Here is a 20273-nt window from a genome sequence, read left to right on the forward strand (position 1 = left end):
TGCATGGATTCGCTAAGTATATTAATGTACTATCGTTTAGTTCCAGTTTCATCAATTTCTATGCACTAATATGTGAGATATTGGAAAAAACAATTTGGTGCGCATCGAGTTCACGTTCATTTTCACCGAGGGTGTAAATAGGCCTTAAGCACTATTTAGACTCTCGGTGAAAATGAACGTGAACATGTGTTGAATACCTTCCATTGTTCACGGTGGACGACGTCGTGAACAGTTTCTTCAGCGAACAACGATTTCACGCTCACCTGGCAGTTTACAGTTTGTCAGAATGCAATTTGGTATTCGAAGGTGAATGTTCACCGTGAACAGCGATGACATTTATATTCACCACTCCACATCAATTCCGCCCATCGTCGAGTTCACACTCCCGGTGAACAAGTAAATTATCCACTGCGAACATATTTCACCGTGGAATATTTAAAATGATCGGGGAATATGAATATTATTGCATTGATTCAATTATATCGAATAATTGTGCATGGATTCGCTAAGTATATTAATGTACTATCGTTTAGTTCCAGTTTCATCAATTTCTATGCACTAATATGTGAGATATTGGAAAAAAACAATTTGGTGCGCATCGAGTTCACGTTCATTTTCACCGAGGGTGTAAATAGGCCTTAAGCACTATTTAGACTCTCGGTGAAAATGAACGTGAACATGTGTTGAATACTTTCCATTGTTCACAGTGGACGACGTCGTGAACAGTTTCATCAGCGAACACGATTTCACGCTCACCTGGCAGTTTACAGTTTGTCAGAATGCAATTTGGTATTCGAAGGTGAATGTTCACCGTGAACAGCGATGACATTTATATTCATCACTCCACATCAATTCCGCCCATCGTCGAGTTCACACTCCCGGTGAACAAGTAAATTATCCACTGCGAACATATTTCACCGTGGAATATTTAAAATGATCGGGGAATATGAATATTATTGCATTGATTCAATTACATCCAATAATTATACATGGATTCGCTAAGCATATTAATGTACTATCGTTTAGTTCCAGTTTCATCAATTTCTATGCACTAATAAGTGAGATATTGGAAAAAACAATTTGGCGCGCATCGAGTTCACGTTCATTTTCACCGAGGGTGTAAATGGGCCTTTACATGGACAGTAAGAACTATGTTCAGAGTAGTTTTCCTTGAAAAGCCTAGTCAATACTGAAAAAATGAATGGAAAATGATTGAGCAGGTCGGCTGTTTGAATGAATAATGGAAACGAACAACTGCGAATTGAACATAGTAGGGCATGATTTGAGAATTTTTCCTCCTTCAAGTTCAAAACAAACTGTTGAAAATTTGCAGCTCTGGTTACTGTACATCGTGTTGAAACATCTAGAAGGTTTGGTCGCGAACATTCGAGTCTAAACAACCACTAAATTATTCAATTACAAAAAAACCTTATTCATTGAGAACAACAATTAACTAACGACTAACAAAAACACTCATTTTATAGACCACCATTAAAAACTAAGTTTCTTTAAGGAATAAATATTTCCGGCGATACCAGTCGATGTGTGTATGTAAATCTACTGCAGAACAATTAAATTTTAAAAATTTTGCGCAATAATTTGAATAAAAAAAATTGTTCACATTGTGTCCAATCACGAAGTTGTCTATCTCATTACAACAAAACATGTAAAACGACCATCAATCATTAATGTGGATATTGGTCCACAATGTAACCATGCTAGCAGAGCCACGAAATTTCAAAATCAGTTACCTATTTCTGCTTGCATTTACCGAAACCGACATTCAGATTCAACGCCTCCCTCATTCATTCACTTTCCAACTGACTAAAATTTCATGCAGAATCGAATGCTTGAGTGCAGAGAAAATATAAATTCATTCACCAACCAAAGCATTCATTTGTTATTATGTCGAAAGTTTGAAGGCACAAGTTGGCATCTTCTACATTTTCAAGCATAAGTGAACTGCGTAATCTATATCTGTTGCACTTTTGCTCAATAATCCCTCTCAGAGCCAGCATGAAAACAAAATTCACTTTGCTTCTGAAACCGAATATGTTCGAACTTGAATGCGCTGCGTCGGGAGAACGAATGACGAGAGAAACGAAACAGACATTTCATTCATCGCAGCGGGTATGAACTGAATCTTGTTTTTTTTTTAAGTTCGCGTAGAAATGTCAATTTTTTTAGGCTCTGCATGCTAGTTGTTAAATCATGAATAGGCCGCCATTTTGAATTTCTAATTTACGACGCAATTCAAGTTTCGTTTCCTTGGAAATATATGCCTATTTAAATATGCATGCCTTTAAATGCTAAATCGTCGTGACATCATATTGGGATGCAAATGACGACGAATAACAACTTTTAATCTCTACACAACATTTCGATATCAAAAATACCCTTGTTTCATGATATTTATTGCCATTAAAACGTTATTGAATACCAGTAGTATTGAATATAGCTCGCCAGATTTTAAATGACGGCAGGCATCAATTTGCGATCTTTTGATGTATTTCTTATATTTAAAATGTCCATGTCGCGTGGTTCTAGATGACAGAATATTTTGAATATACCGTCATCTTAAATTTTGATCTGCTATCATAGGTATAAAAATATCGGAGGCTATTAAATTTCCTTTTACTTTCGATTTTTTGGCAGTTTCCCATACCAAACATACCCATATTGCAAACTACTTGATGGTAAATCATTATGAAAATGTCGCAATATTGAGTTAACCCATTCATGCCCATGTTGTTTGTGGACAACATTTACAAACAGTTATAACTTTTGATTGATGCAAGACTTGCTCACAAAAAGCAAGTAAGGCTAATAAATGTGACTATTGCCTTTCATTTGAGCACTAAGAGTTACAAGGATCAGCCTTAGAACTGAAGTTATTGCAATTAGTCTGATTGGATTCCGATCGAGCAGTGCTGCCAGGAACAGTTTACGTTGACAACGGAAAATGAATTTTTCATATACCTTCGTTATGGTGCAATATTTTTGAAAACTTATAAAACTTATCAATTTAGACTGTCTTTGGCTACGTTTTCCATGCAATTGAACTGTTGTAAATATTCTTGGAGAATTGTATTGAGCATTGGAAAGTAAAAATTGAGTAGCTTCTGGCACTGCAAGGGAAGCACCTATCTTTACACTGTAAATAATCCGCACATTGAACTTAAGTGTTTTACACTTAATTTTGCCGCTACTGACTTAACACTTAAACTTTATGTGTCAAACAATTGATAACGCACTTCTTTGAAGAAACGTTAATATCAATAGCAGCCACACTTACGTTTCATATGCATGGAGTATTCTAATTAAGTGTCTGACAAATGAGTTTTAAATGTAATCCATATACAATTTAAGTTTGCATCAACTTAAATATCATATTATTCCTTATAAAAGTCATGTGCAAAAATGTTAATTTTCAAATGGGGAGAACATTTGTAGGTACATAACATAAAAGTTTTTAGTTCAATAAAATATTTTTATTTGAATTTAAAAAATACAACTTGATTCATCACTAAATATATTCTCTTGTAAGAAAGAACAAATAAGTTAGTGTGTTATTCCTAAATATTAAAAGAAATAAAAATGGTTTACCCGTAACGCGTCTCTTCTTTGGTCCTGTTTATATGAAGTCCGTCAATTAAATTACCTGCAAGCACAACATTATTTATCAATCATGCAATCATTTTTTATAAATTTACTTACCATGCAAAACATTCTGAATACGCTATGCAAACCTCGATTTAAATATTAATTTCTGCATATTTTTTGCCGCCATGTTTCCCCAAATCAATGTTGTGAAAAATCAACTTGTCTCTAAGTGTTTTCACACTTGATGTTGCCGAAATAGTCAAAAATAATGAATTTCATGGGCAAAACATATGATTAAATAATCTGACTCTTAACATTCATATGTAATGACAGTCAATAATACTATCACGTAGGACGCTTGAATTTTAAGTGTTATTTTATTAAAGGACAAAAGAAAAATTCTTGAGTTTTCAATGTGGTTCGAAACTTAAATCTTATGTGCCAAATAACTTCGTAAATAACTGTACATTATTCGCAGTGATGGGCAAAACATTTACTATTTAATTCGCTGACACCCGAAATTCAATTGACGTTACACTTAATGTTGCCGCAATTGTTATAAACATGGATCTCATGGACAACACATTTATGATTTATAGCGCTCACACTTAAAATTTAAACGCGATGACACTCGATCATGTCATAGGGTGGCACACTTAGTTTTGAAGTGTAATTTTATTGAGAGTTAAATGGAAAGTTCTTGAATTTTCAGTGTGGCTTGAAACTTAAATCTTATGTGTCAAATCTCTTCAAAATAGTTTAAATTATTTACAGTGTATGTAAAAAGACTTCGTGTATCTTAATCTCACAGTTTTCAAGAAAAAACAGTTTTGAAACTCTACTTGCACCAGGAAAAAGTTGGGCATGAAAGGGTTAAGGAACGCCATTTATGACCACGAACATAAAACCTTATAAAAAATTTGTTTAGAATTCTTAATAAAAATACTAGCAGCACTATCACAGCCGATAAACATCAACCCGAATACACAACCGAAGTTTGGTTTCGTTATTCTCGTGTTTCCTTCCCATACTCGTGCACCAGTAAACGAAAATCAAAACCAAACCGCGGTGCTGTGTAAACGAAACTCGGTTTGGTTTTCGAGTCTCGTATAAATACAACCAGCGATAAGACCGCACACAATGTAAAGGAAACAAACACTTTTGAAAATTTGATTTACCGTACCGGTATACAACCGGTATTTTCCCACCTCTGATACCTACCCAACTTTTTTTAATTCGGTCTTATGATTTTTAGCTTCACGGTCTCGACCTATCTGGGAATCGTATTTCTAGGGAAAAAGATTCGGCATTTTAGCTAGGAAATGGTTTTCGGTGAAATGTTCTGGAATCGACATCATTTTCTTTTTTGTAATTAAACACATACATGCTTTTTAACATTTATTGAAATATTGGCTATGATCGCCGACGCATTCATTCGTTATCTTCTTCTTCGTCATCATTTGAGCTTATTCTGAAATAACGCAGTTCGTACAAATCTTTGTCGTTAGACACGACACGAATCCAATCTCGCAAGCTGTTTTTTTTCAAGTACTTTTTGGTCAAATACTTCAAGTAGCGTTTTGAATAATGAACATCTGAATTGATGTACACTTTCATTTTCTGGCGCTCAAAATGTACGTTATTCCCAAGATTTCCGATCTTGCCGTTGACCTTGAAGCGTTCGCTAAGATACTTTTCCTGAAATTAAGAAAACATGTTAAAATCTTAGGTTTACCGGCAAAGATATTTAACATTATATACAGACAGCAATCTAAAGAGGTATCCAAAAAGTAAGTCACACGTTCAAGAGGGCGGGATGCTCTAAAAAAATTTTTTTCTGGCGTAGGGGAGGGGCTTTGAAGTATTGACGTGAATGGAAATTTATTTCATTTATGAATTGCATTTTCCTTCTCATTTATCTGGCGAGCACAGACGATATGGATCTTTAATTTGTAAAAATCTCAGTTTATTATATGTGTTGATAGCGGGTGTCCTTACGAGTACGCTCATATTATTTTTAAACCTGAATTCTCGACAAGCATATGATTAGGGCTCAAAAGCCAACTGCCAAAATTTAATTTGGAGGGAAACTCTGGACTAACCGTTGATCGCCTAGCACAGCTGTTGATAACAAACAAAAGAGAAAAGTTTTCTCTTTCGTTGACTGCTAAGCACCGTTCTTGAGTAATAACGGTTTCTCCAGGATTTCTCCTCAAGTGAATTTTGACATTTGGCTTTTGAGCCCTCATCAAATGTTTGTCGAGAATTATTCTTTTCTGACTTTTAATAATTGACTTCTTTTTTATTCGCTTAATTATTAAGCTACCAGTACACTGTTTGTCATAACGTAAAATATTTGATGGAGCAAAATTTGATCAAATAAACGTGTTTGACAAACAAATTTGACAAGGCCAGTACACAAGATCAGCTGTTTAATAAACTTTTTTCATCAAATATTTGCATTGATGCGTTACCGGACGTTACGCCTAATATTGTTTGACAAACATAATAAAACAAGTTTGATGGATCAGTACACTGTTTGTCAAATATAGTCAAACCGGCGTATACGACAAACAAATCGGCATGCGAAAAATTTTTTGTGCTGTTTGAACTTCATGAATTTTCAAGAGTGCAAACACATGAAATATTTGTGTTAGCGCAGGGATGCCAAATGATTTTCCAGAAAATTTGTTTTATTTTTATGAATGGTCGAAGCAACTATATCGCACTCCTTTGTTCGTGATTATGCAGAGTGTGATCGAATACAAATTAAATACGCCAAGGTCCCATACAAAAGGGTAATCATTTTATGACTCACCACGCAATCAAATTTGTCTACCTGGGACGGGACGTGCAAAGTGAAAAAAGCAAATGTCACCGCGAACCGGCAATGACCTGTCATTGCGAACCGGACCTATCTTGACGATTTTCACTTTCTTGAAATGGGTAACGTTTGGGTAGTGTCGTTATTTGCTGGCAAAGTCTATTGCGTATTAAAAACAAATTTGTTGCATCTATAAAATTTGGTTTGAATCTATATTTATGCAAATTTGTTAAAAAAAAAATGCAACCTTTAAATGTATTTTGAGGCGGAAAGAAGTTCCTATTGCTATCACAATGCGTTAAAGAAGTTTTTTTTCCGCACTGCTCCCGGTGTATTGGCAATTAATAAAAAGGATAAATATTCCAAACAATTGATTTTACGCTGCTGTAATTGTGCATCAATTATATAAAAGCTCAATAATGAAATTGCCACAAAACTAAGAGAGTTAAGAATTTGGTATCAAAAAATAAATGTTAGAATTGTTGCTTTACTATATAGATTTTAAAGAAAAACTTAATGAAATTTAAAAAAAATATTGCATTATTTACAAACAAACAAATAATTCCATTCGTGAGTTTGATCACCCTAGCGACCGACAAATGCATATTTATATTAGAAAGTAGTAATTTTTGCGCCATAACCAGTATAACCTAAATCTTGCAAAAGAGCTAAATTTTCGCTAGATTTTTGGGCTTCAAACATACAGTTGCTTTCGGTGACGCCACGAGTATAATTATATGAGAAATCTTTTATCTCACTACTAGGTGAATTACTTTTTGATCTGTGTATTGATACACCATCCAACATTTACCTCATGATTGAACGCAATGCCTAATCCAAGGAATAAATACTAGAACTCACTGTTTCTTTATCAACACATTATTTTGTCTTTGAACTGAATTTATATATTGATTTTTGAGAAATAGTTCATTTATTATAAAGGTAATTCACGAAATGTTCTCAACATCAAATTCCTTGAATCACGTAGATGTGTTTTCATACCCCTATATTCAAAATCGGTTTAGTTTTGCCCCTAAAACCAGTAAAGCAATACTCTGTATGAAACAATCTCATTTTTAGTTAGTGGAAATTGGTAAGCGAGGACTAAAAACACAAAATGCTTAATATCTCCGCCGCCCGTGCACGGATTTAGACAATCTATAGCTTGTTAGAAAGGTATTTTTATATGTTATATGCAAAAAACCTGCTGTGTTTTGACAAAATTGCCCATATCTCAGAAAGGAAACAACATATCGAAAATCAAAAATAATAGTGTCAAATGGCAACGTTAGGCCTTTCATTTGAAACTAATTTCATTAAGATCGGTTCAGCCATTGCTGAGATAATTACATGAAATTTTGTACATACATACATACACATACACACACACATACAGACATTGTTTCAATTTGTCGAGCTGAGTCGATTGGTATATGAGACTCGGCCCTCCGGGCCTCGGAAAAAGTTTTCAAAGTTTGAGCGAATCCTATACATTTCTTTTGTAAGAAATGTAAAACACGGAGGTGTGCAGCATTATGTTGCTGATGAGAGATGCGAGTAGGATGAAATCTTGGACAGTGTGCCAGAAGCAAGCCTGATGCGGTTCCGTGAGTAGTGTCAAAGAAAAGAAGATTTTAGCACGTAAGAGAGAGAGAGAGAGAGAGAGAGAGAGAGAGAGAGAGAGAGAGAGAGAGAGAGAGAGAGAGAGAGAGAGAGAGAGAGAGAGCAAAGAGTAAGAAAAGCGTAGGAGATGCTAGGAGTAGTTAACCCGTAAAGGTGATGTCATGAGGTGCAGAATATATGTAGACGATTTAAACACAAAGTTTGTGGATTTTGTTGGTTTGCGATTTGATCTATGCTAGTCGGTGCTGCCTCCGTGATTCTTCCACATCGGAGGCAAACTTATTACATTGGTGCCCAACAAAAAATCCACCCTAAAGATTTTGCCGTTTGCGTTAGGTTTAATCAGTATTTGCAGATTCATACTGCTAATTTGGTTTGTGTAGATATAGTTAACCCGATAAAAATCCAACATGGATTATACTCATTTAAATGATGACGAACTCGCTTATGAGTTGGCGTTACAACATATTGTTAATATAGGACCTACGACGCGTCGCTTTAGGGTTCAGCACCTCAGTAACGCTATTCAAGAGGACAAGGCGCGTGGGATAAATCACAAGAGCTCGGAACACGTAATGAGTTCCACTGTCAATCTCGAAACATGTCAGGTAAAAATCCAGGAGCTTCCAAAGCTAGTGGATTTAGCGCTAAGGAGCTCGAACAAACAAAATCTTATACAATTACGGTCGCGACTAATTCACTACAAGGACAGGTTGGCCATTCTCAAGACACATGGATTCCTTGCAGACGCACATGAATCGTTTTGTATGCTAGTTGACGTGCTTTATGGTGATGTAACCAGTGCTCTAATTAATCCAGCAAATCATGCATCAGTCGACGGGGCATCGGGGACGATGCTCCAGGACAACGGTTCGGCGAACAGCTTCCAGCAAGCAGGCATAGCAGGAGAAGCGGCGAACGAAAGAACTAATTTAAGTAATGATGCCAACATTAGTCAAGGGACTACCATTCCAGCATTCGGCTCTCCGATCATGCAAGGTCAAGGTAGAGGTAAGTCATTGCAAGAGATATCCGGTACCCGACCAATCCTACTCAACGGTGAGCAAGAAATATCGCGATCAGGGTACACACCACCACCACTCGATAATCCGCAGGAGTATAGCAGAAACACAGTACATAGGTCAACCGTTTCCGAAGCAAATGAAGCAGGCATCAATCGCAGAACAGAATTTGGGGCATGGCGACGGCAGCAACGTAATTCAACTCATCATTTCAACGAGCAGCCTCGGGAAATATGCCCAGATATATGAAACGAATACAACCAACTGCGAGATGATTTGCTGGGGCATTTGCTGCGTCGGGATTCAAGACCATCGAATGAACGTGTCGATGACAGGCAAATTCTCAAGGCGGGGCACAACTGGCCTTTTAAATTTCGGGGAGAAAAAGACAACGTATATTTCTCGACCGGGTGGAGACGTTCGCGAGATCCGAAGGCATGAGCGACGATATTTTGCTAACATCCATCAAGCATTTGCTACAAGAAGATGCGCTGGACTGGTTTGCGCGTCGGATAACGGAAAGCAGTTCGAATCAATGGTATTCAAATCACTGCTAGCGCGGCACAGAATTACGCACATGAAGACGGCATTCTACTGTCCAATGGTGAACAACGCTGAGCGGGTCAATCGAGTTCTCGTGACGTGTATTCGATCTCTGCTGGAGGGAGATAATCGTGAATGGGACGAGCAACTTCCAGCGATCACTGCAGCCATCAATAGCGCTAAGCACGACGTGACCGGTGTCAGTCCACACTACGCAAATTTCGGACGAGACCTCATACTGCACACGGATTTGTACGCTCAGCAGGAACTCAACGCTTCAGACGATCCGAAGGTAGCTCTGAACATGCGCTTGTCTAAAATCCAACGAATACAACAATTCATCGGGAAACGCATCCAGAATAATCACGAGAAGGCGAAGCTGCGTTATAATCTACGGAAAAGGGCTGTATCCTTCAAGATCGTTTGGGCAATCGTCGAAAGTGGACAATGTAAATCAGAAGCTTGATCCGAAGTTTGTTCCAACACTGGTAAAGGAGACACTGGGAGTAAATTTGTATCTACTCGAGGATATTACTACGGGGAAGCAAGGACGATACCATGCGAAAGACATCAAATCCGATTAGAGAAAATAAATACAGCTATGTCCGCAGGTCAGCCTGTCAACAATGAGTTTTACGCTCTAGAAACACCGATTGCCGATCGTGATAAATCGTGCTCGGTCAAGGTGTGGCGAGCAATAACTTTATAAACTACCTCCCCACCTTGGCACAACAGCCTGCGTAAGTAAACTCAAGTTGCAGTCCAGAAAGGCCTAGGACAAGTCGCCGGCATGATGGAAGCATAGGACGAGAGGTGACTTCCTAATCGGAACAGTACTTCGTACTTCGGGATGCCCAAAACTGCAGCAGCCGTTTCCGTTAGAATCGCATCGAGATGCAGTGAAGTAGAGCAAATCGGGACAACAGTGGCACGGAAGCAGACCATGGTGTAGTGAAATCAAATGGACAAGCTCCGCGCGAGGATTTCTATCATGACGAAGCAAAGCACCAAAAGCCTACTAACAATCTGCCAATTGCTCCCACTGCATGCGAATGTTACAACTCCCGAGACTAGAGAAATCGAAGTACAGGAGCCGATGAAATCAAATCCCCGGGACGAGAAAAACTGATGCAGTTAACTAGCTATGTCAGCAGGGTCAGAACCGCGAACCAAGAGCCCAAGCTCACAAAACACCGTTTGACGAGCGGGAGAAAACGTGCCAATGTTGAGGTGAGGTGAGCCACAACTTAATAAACTACCTCCCCACCTTGGCAACTAGCGGTTAGTCCAGCCACACAGGAGACGGAGGAAGAGACAAAGCAGGGCCTACACAGGCTCGCCGTTTTCGGTACGTGAGAAACCGATCCTCGTTCACGGGAGGAAAGCGAGGAAAGCAGAAAGTCGAGAGCAGGGTTTAAACTTTCGGAGAAAGCCTCGGGAAAACCTTGAGCCGTTGCACAGGGGTGCAGGTCGACGAAGGTGGACCCCTCTGGGCTCCTACACACAACGAAAGCTAGTATCGGAAGCCAGCCGCTTCAAGGAGATTCGTCGAATCAAGTTGTAGACCTGAATAATCATAGGCGCGAAAATGCTTACCGTTTTCGGAGCGTGAGAAACCGATAAGCAGGCGTAATCGCGCGTGTCTTCGATTTGGGTGGAATCTTACCTCGTAGACGGGAATCGACGCTCGGCGAATCAGAAAGCAGAAGAAAGAAGTCGATACCGGGTATAGACGTTAAAAAGCCATGAGTAGCACCAGTTATCACATCAACAACAACAAAAGCACATTCAATGAGAGTATAATGTTATATCAGAATGGGTATCCTCGAGAAACCCGCAAGATCATGCGAGTTTGGCTTCGGGTCGGTCGTGACCAGGGTGGGGATCGCCATGAAAACTCGTACAAAAGCAACGCGATTCTGGGCGCGGTAAAACCCTAGCATGGACTCATGGCGATTCGGATGAGTAAATGCTTCCTTCCTACCCAGCACACCGGAAACACAAACCAAATAAAACCATCATAATTTAAGCTTCTCGTTGTTTTGTTGGATCATCCTATTATTTAAGCAATAGGTTAAGATCTGTTTGAATGTTTTGCCGTAGTGAAAGGACAGGTTTTGAGAAGCTGGGACTAGAGATAGGTCAGAGACACATATCCAATTAAAGTTGGTAAAAGATCGAATCAATTTTTACCAGAACAGGCTGGTGTTTTCAGGAGTTTAGATATTTAGTAAATAAGGCCATGTAAATATTTGACAGGCAGCAGGCTTGTATTATTCAGTTATATGGAAGTATAGTTTAGCAGAGCTGTAGGAGGGAACCACCAGAATCCTCTTTCTCGATCAAAGCCTGTTTCTGACCGACTTCTATTTGGAAGTGCTCCATAGAATTTTTCATGAGTCGCCCCTTTTGCGATTCATGAAAAATTCTTCCGCAACGGCAATGTTCTAACGTTTGTTAGAAGATTAATGTTTACCGACGGATTATAAGAGACTATATATACGTACACCTCAAGAAATTAGAGTTAGTTGATGGAAAAAACAAACACTCTGGCATCACGGCAGCACTATTTTGACACTATCTTGCACACGCATATCTCTCCACACGAAGTCAGCACCACTGGAGACGGAAATGACACAAGTTTGATCTCTCTCACACAAAGACAATCAAAACGCTGAAAAAGCCAGTCATCAGATTCGCCATTGTGATAGATCCGTGCAGTCGAAAAGTAGCCTCGCGCTGTTTCGTCAGGCAGAAAAAGTGCAATCAACGGAAAAGCTGGTACACGGAGCGGAAATCGACACTTATCCTCCGAAGGCCGTAAACCGGGTAAATACGATGTTTATCAATGCAAGAATATTGCCTAATCAGCTCGATCTTATCTCAATAGATATTGGCATATCAAAAACGCATGTGCAACATTGACCTGAGCAGGTTATGCCGCAGGCAGAGGCCACATTACCAATCCGTAGCTTCTAATTAATAAACCGGACAGTTGACTGGGTAAATATAAGAAAATCAAGTCAGTAATCCCGTTCTAATCGTCCAAATGTCGATCTTACCAGGAATCGGTGATTAGCGCACGTGGCGAGTTGTTTTTCCGAGCAGACTAAGCCACGAAAATGCACATTGGCAACTCGCTATTGCCTACTCAAATGCCAGGCAAAAGGCAGGTAAACGATTAAAACCCCAATGCGAGAATCTGGTCTAATAATGCCAATTTTTAGCAAAGCACAGAGCGGTACGCCAAGAGGGCACGTAGCGGGTTTGACCTGTTAATAAGGAAAAATACGATCGCCCATCTCGTGAAGACAGCCCCGGAAAGGGTAAGTGCAGTGCTGAAACATTATGCAAGAAAAGGCTAATTTGGATGGCTTTTAGGGCCGTTTTCTCAGATTTGCATTTTCGGAAGGACGATTCAGTGACGCGTTCGGCGGTCATCACTTCCATCGACCAAGGAGGTCAAGCAAGGGAACGTCCATACGGTCAGATACGGCACGGTTAGAGCTTCTGCGGACATGCGTCCATCCGACACGACTAGAGTGGTCGAGATCAACACGGAGGTGTGCAGCATTATGTTGGTGATGAAAGATGCGAGTAGGATGAAATCTTGGACAGTGTGCCAGAAGCAAGCCTGATGCGGTTTCGTGAGTAGTGTCAAAAGAAAAGATTTTAGCACGTAAGAGAGAGGAAAGAGTAAGAAAAGCGTAGGAGATGCTAGGATTTGTTCCATGCTAGTCGGTGCTGCCTCCGTGATTCTTTCACATCGGAGGCAAACTTATTACACCGCACACAATGTAAAGGAAACATACACTTGTGAAAATTTGGTTTACCGTACCGGTACTCAACCGGTATTTTCCCACCTCTGGGGAGAATCCACTACGCGACTGGAAGAAAGCATTTAAACACATCCACTCCAAGCTACCAAAATCGGATCAACGATCTGTGTTACGGTATGTCCCGCTGACCCCTTCCAACTCCACGGTCGACCACCTGTCGGTGGACAATTTTGATGTAGTGAGGACCATTTGAAATGGAAGGATAAGAAAAGGGAAGATAGAAGAAGGAAAAAAAAGGATCGTTTGAAATGGTAGGATAGAAAAAGATAGACGTCACGTAGAGATGAGAGAAAGGTATAAGAAAAAAGAATAGATAGAAATTGTTGGAAGTTTAAGTAAATAGAACGTTGAATTCGTGACGATATAAGCAAACATTTATTTCCGTAAGTAGATCCTATGGCAGCACGAATTTACATGAGTACAATTTCTGAATTAAAACCTAAACAGGTGCCGGAAGGCCAAGAAACGCACTCAACCGTTCGAATTGTGCACGATTGAGGTTAGGTGATACGTGACTTGCGTATTGCCCTGTAATCTAGCCGTAATTGTTGGGAATTAACGAGATACAATAATTGACCGATGTAAGTAACCTTGAATATTACTCTAAGCATAATATTAATAAATTACATCAGCTTTTAGCTGATACCGTTTGGAATACATTCCTTAGGGTGTTGCTGAAAAGCCTCCTATTTAATCCACCCAACAATCTAAAAGATCGTCCAAGATAACCACGAAGCAATGCCGAATTGTACAGGAAGTGCCCCCACCGTGGAAACACACTGTAACCAGTGTAATGAACCTGACACGGATCGGATGGTAAGCTGTTGTCACTGCGATTCGTGGTGGCATTTTACCTGTGTGGGTGTGAACGACAGCATTGATGCGACAGACCGACCGTTTACATGCCCAAACTGCCAGAGACCGTCGGCACAGATTCCGGTGATTGATGCACCGGAAGCAAGGCTAACAGCAAAGCAGGAACGAGCACTTCAACCTGTAGTGCTGGAGCAATAAGGGCTCGCCTACAGCTCGAGAGACTTGAGGCCCAGAAGGCTTTGGCGATGAAGCGTATAGAGTTGGAGCGCCGGGAGCACGACTGGAAGATGGAGCAAGAGAAGCAGAAAAAGGAAGCAGAGTGAGCGGAGGCAATTGCAGCTAGAGCAAGCGGTAATGAACGAGTCATTCCGTTTGAGAGAGGTGATTGACCTAGGTGGGGAAGGCGATGAAGACAACCGGAGTGTCGCCTCAGTGCAGAGTTCCTTCAGCAAGGTACAGCAGTGGAAGGTCGCCCATTCGACGTTGGTTGTCCCGACGGAGAAGGCTCCAGCTATTGGTACGAGTAACGCGACGACCGCAACTGGAATACAAGCTAGGCAGGACGGCATGCAGCAACCAACTAGCATTAACGAGGGTATTCTAGAAGCAGCGTTGGCAGGTATTTCGTTAGGACAGTCAGGGTTTGAGCCAACGTTAGGGGGTATTATCGGTCGAGCCGAAAGCACAACAGCGCCAATAGTTGGTAGAGGTCAGGCTAACATTTTCTCGGTTACCTCCGCGCTCGCCGGGCCTAGCAAAGGCATCGCAAATGTAATCCCCAAGCAGCATGCTTTCCAAAACTATCCCTTTCCTCTCACCCAGCCTCCTCCAGCAGGCAATTCGTTTGTCATTCCGCGAGTTGGTAATTCGAATTTTGCAATCGCCGCGCAATCGACCGCAGTGAATAGAGATAGTGCAGGCCCAATTAGAGGTCCAGTGACAGTGGAAGAATTACTGGGAGGAGAGTATTCCCAGTCGTACGCCGGCCAACCGTTACCGTCTGTGATCCCCACTGAGCAAAGGTTTTCGAGAAGGCAGACGGTGCCACCAGGAATCCAATTGGGTCCGCAGGAGCAACCACGGTTTGCGGAGTTCCAGGCTGGTGCGCAGCAACCTCCGTTGCATGACGAGCAGGCGTATTGGGGACCGACACCGCGACAATTGGCGGCAAGACACGTGATGAACAAGGAGTTGCCAATCTTTTCTGGTAATCCGGAGGACTGGCCGCTATTCATTAGCTCGTACGTTAACTCTACTCAGACGTGCGGGTTTTCGAACGAGGAAAATTTGGCGAGGTTGCAACGGTGTTTGAAGGGGCACGCACTTGAATCGGTGCGGAGTCGACTGTTGCTACCGGCGAGCGTCCCAAATGTTTTAGCTACGCTGGAGACATTTTATGGTAGACCGGAATTGTTGATCCATGCGTTGTTGCAGAGGATCCGAGGGGTACCTGCGCCAAAACAGGAAAGACTAGATACGCTAATCGGTTTCGGTATGGCGGTTGTAACCCGAGACAGTTGGAGCCGGTGCCTAAATCAATATTTAGCGGATGGCTTCAGCGCCACTCCCGAAGGAGACCATTCGCCTTGTTCGGTTTGCCCAGCTATTGAGACCCCTCCTACGGGCGGGTACCATTTGTTTCTGAGTTCTGGCTCCAGAATGGTCCAACTGGACTCAGGTACCTTGATTACCAGTCTGAAAACATTCGCTAGAAATCAACAACAGTATACAAAGAAGGCCTCAGACCGGTATAATTAATTAGCTCTAACGCTTTTTATCATCACGGGCAAAGATCTACTCAAACACAAGGTCCCCAATCGTGGCCGATTTAGGAAAGGTTGAGTCGAAGGAAAAAGGAGTCAACTCTGCTCGCTAAAAACGGAAACGACCGAAAATCGTGAAACTGCCTACACCAGAAAATACCAAAAAAAGTTTACTGCAAAAAAACTTTAATCACTTCAACTCATAATTCGCTTACAAAAAAAAAATATTTATTTCACATTTCGGGTCTCGAACCCAGGCCTTCCAACTTGCTAGTTAATTTCCTCGCAGCGCGCTAACCAACATGGTCACTGCCTATCCTGTCTCTCTCCCTTCCCAAAGCATATCAAAAATCTAACTACCTAACGTGGTGTTCATCCGAAAATGAGTGCATATACAGTCGGCGTGTTTGCGTGTAATACAGCGATTTCATCGCTGACCTAGGATTTTCACGGGGTGGGAAAAATAAAACCGCCGAACAAAAAAATTGATAATCGGGTTTCGAACCCGGGCTTTTTGAGCTTGTCACGAAAACGCTGTCACTTAGCTCACTGAACCGGCATTTGCGGGTTTAAACAAAATTGATCATGCGCAAGTCAAAAAAAGGAAATGAGTACTCACACTACCATGGTTTTACGTGGGTCGCTCAAAGATCAAGTCCGCTGGAGATGCTGATCCGGTCGTTTGCTGGCAGAGTCTAACCTGATGGGGGTCACTGCATTACATGTTTCCCACGTGGGTTGATCGATAGTCGGTGCCCAGCCACTGGACGTATGCTGGCAACGACGCTGCTCCCTAGCTAGCGCGAATTTGACGGTCGTCGCTCTTTCGGATGGTTCACCGGGAACTTTGTAGCTAGATGGCGGGGTCAGAAGCGGTTGCTGACGGATGATGATCGGTGTGACGGGATGCTGCAGCTTCAAACCTGCACGAAAAACACGCATCCAACGACAAGTTGGAGTTAGGGCACGCACTGCACTGGCCACCATTTGCACCTTACCTTAATTCGGGAATACCGACTCTAAACCACTGCTTCGATATGCGGGAAGCCACTTAACTTGTACGAGTTAGAACTGGGAAGGGAAAACTAATTACTGGCAAAACTGATATAGAGAATCTCACGATTTTTCTTTTACCTATAAAACCACACCGAGGCGCGAGAAAAAAACTAAACCACTCCTGCCTCTTCCACGATCCAGAACAAAGTGAAAAATCAGATCTTTGGAGTCTTCAGTTTAAAGCATGAGTCATATCTTCGTGACCGGAACTACGCAATCGTTCATGAAATTACGCAAGTTTCCCCAAAGCCCTTTTTTGTATACGGCTTCAATTTCTTTTGAATATCCCCAGACCTCGATCCTCTACCACCAAATCCCGGGTGCTGCCGAATGGCTTTCAAAACCCAGAGACAAATAGTTTCCCCTCCACTATACCTTATTCTGCGGTTAAAGGTCGCAGAAAGGGTTATCTCAAAAGCGGGGCGACGCCTGCGTCGCGACCACCCGCCAAAAGTAACTCGGCTCCAACCACGGCTGGATCCGGTGGGTGCTCAACCACTCGTCTGACAGTTCATTCGAAGGAACTCCAACCAACCACTCACTCTCATTCGCATTTCGGGAGAAATTACAGAAGCTTTTACCCATGCTGAGCGGACCAGTTATTCGAGGGGCCGCTCGATATTATTTACATTCATATCGTAGTACTACACGGTGCAGAATTTTTGTGATCATCTGGAAGCCGGGAGGCATGAAGCGCATCTCAACAATCCGATGCTACTGTTCGAGTTGGTAGAGAAGCTTCCAGCACATATGAAACTGGACTGGTCGCTATACAAGCAGCGCTGCGGGGAAGTGAACCTGCGTTCTTTCTCGCAGTATATGCAGACGCTCGTGCGAGCGGCATCCGAAGTGACCGTGAACTACGATCCTAGGCCGCAACCTGTACAGCAGCAGCGAATAGTGAAGGAGAAGAACGGAAAGGACAAAAACTTCTGCGGAACTCACTCAATGGAGGATTCTTCTTTGATGGCGACGAACAAAGAAGCATCTGGCGTAACGATGCGCCCATCAAGCCCAGCGTGTTTCATTTGCAAAAACTCGGGGCATCGGGTAAAAGACTGCTCAGAGTTCGACAAGAAAACGGTCGATGAACGCTGGGAGACAATACAGAAACTCGGCTTGTGTCGGCTCTGTCTTGGAGCACACGGAAGGCGCCCCTGCAAGAATCGCAAGCAATGCGATATCGACGGATGTCAACGGCGTCACCACCCTTTGCTGCACTCCAAACGGGACACAAATGAAGCCCAGCAGGCCAGGGAAAACGGAAAGACGCCAGGAAATGGCTGTAAGAAGTTTGGGAACGACGGAAATTCGGCGAAGAATGGGTCCAGGCAAGAATCGAGTGAAGCTAAGACAAGTAGTTCCAAAGCTGTCACCAACTATCATTCCGTTGGGAAGACTACGCTTTTTCGTATTATTCCAGTGACTTTGTATGGGAACAATCGATCTGTGTCCGTGTATGCTTTCTTGGACGACGGCTCGGAGAGAACGCTGATTGACGAAGAGTTGGTAAAGGACCTTGGGGTTGTAGGAGATCCGCAACCATTGTGCTTGCAGTGGACGGCGAACGTAAAGAGGTCAGAAGCTAATTCTCAACGGGTCGCATTGGAAATAGCAGGACGGTCAGGGGCATCCAAACATTCTTTGTCGGACGTGCGCACCGTAAGCAAGCTGGACTTACCACGACAATCCTTGCGATACGCGGAACTCGCAGAAACCTTTCCGTACCTAAAGGGCCTACCGATCGATGATTACGATCAAGCGGTACCGCGCATCCTCATCGGAAACGACAACGCTCACGTTACATCGACACTCAAGCTACGAGATGGCCGACCGGGAGAGCCGATAGCAGCAAAATCACGTTTGGGATGGACGGTTTACGGATCCAACCAGGACAAGTCAGGGGATATCGTTCATAGTTTCCACATATGCGAGTGCCAGGAGGCCGAGCAGACCCTACATGAGCTCGTGGAGAAGTTTTTCTCAGTCGAGTCTGGGTATAATGGAAGTCGCCCATCCTGAGTCCGCGGAAACTCAACGAGCAAATCGGATCCTGATGGAAACTACTAAGCGGGTCGGACAGCGATTCGAAACTGGGCTTCTCTGGAAGTACGATAGCTTCGAGTTCCCGGACAGCTACCAGATGGCGGTTCGACGACTGCAGTGTTTGGAAAGGCGTATGCAGAGGGATTTACTCATCGGCGAAAGTGTGAGGAGACAGCTTTCTGAGTATCAAGCGAAAGGGTACATACACAAAGCGACCCGGAAGGAGCTCGATGATTCAGATCCACGGCGTACGTGGTACTTACCTTTAGGAGTGGTCATCAATCCCAGGAAGCCGTCCAAGGTTCGTATCTTCTGCGATGCAGCGGCCAAAGTGGATGGAGTCGCACTCAACACGATGCTGTTGAAAGGGCCGGATCTGCTAAATACGTTGCTCAATGTTCTATACGGATTCCGGGAGAAACGGGTCGCTCTGTGCGCGGATCTGAAGGAGATGTTTCACCAGATTCGGATTCGACGAGAAGATCGACATGCGCAACGACTGCTTTGGCGAGATGATCCTACACAAGCCCCAGATGTGTATTTGATGGACGTCGCAACGTTTGGTGCAACGTGTTCACCGTGTTTGGCACAATTCGTGAAGAATTTGAACGCTAAGGAGCATTCAAGACAGTATCCAGTTGCAGCCGACGCAATTATCCGGAAGCACTACGTGGATGACTACTTGGACAGCGCTGACGACGTTGACGAAGCGGTGAAGCTGGCACATGAAGTCAAACTGGTCCACTCTCTCGGCGGATTCCATCTGCGGAACTGGCTTTCAAATTCCACCGAGGTTCTCGCACGGGGCGGGGAGAGAGGCCCAGTCACAGAAAAGTGTCTCCAGCTGGACAAGAACAGTTCAACCGAACGCGTGCTCGGGATGTACTGGAAGCCGGTCGACGATGTCTTCACGTTTACAACGACGCTAGCGGCGGGTGCGGAGCATCCAACTAAGCGCCAGGCACTGCGAGTAGTGATGAGCCCATTCGATCCGGCAGGACTGTTGTGTTTTTTCCTCATACACGGCAAGGTACTAATCCAGGAGCTGTGGAGGGCGAAGACGACATGGGATCAACTAATTCCGGAGGAGTTACTTGGGAAGTGGATGCGGTGGACGAGTTTGTTCAAACATCTAGAC

General features: G+C 42.7%; 1 protein-coding gene across 2 annotated transcripts in view; it reads right to left on the reverse strand.

Annotated features, from left to right (window-relative positions):
- Positions 1-4988: 4988 nt before the first annotated feature.
- Positions 4989-20273, reverse strand: part of LOC131692604 (large ribosomal subunit protein eL22-like) — an 85282-nt gene continuing 69997 nt past the window's right edge. For both annotated transcript variants that reach the window (XM_058979758.1, XM_058979757.1), the window contains exon 3: positions 4989-5301. In XM_058979758.1, coding sequence (XP_058835741.1) covers positions 5035-5301 — 267 coding nt within the window. In that variant the 3' untranslated portion in view covers positions 4989-5034. The remainder of the gene's footprint in view (positions 5302-20273) is intronic.

Source organism: Topomyia yanbarensis, chromosome 3 (genome assembly GCF_030247195.1).
Source record: "Topomyia yanbarensis strain Yona2022 chromosome 3, ASM3024719v1, whole genome shotgun sequence".
NCBI lineage: Eukaryota > Metazoa > Arthropoda > Insecta > Diptera > Culicidae > Topomyia > Topomyia yanbarensis.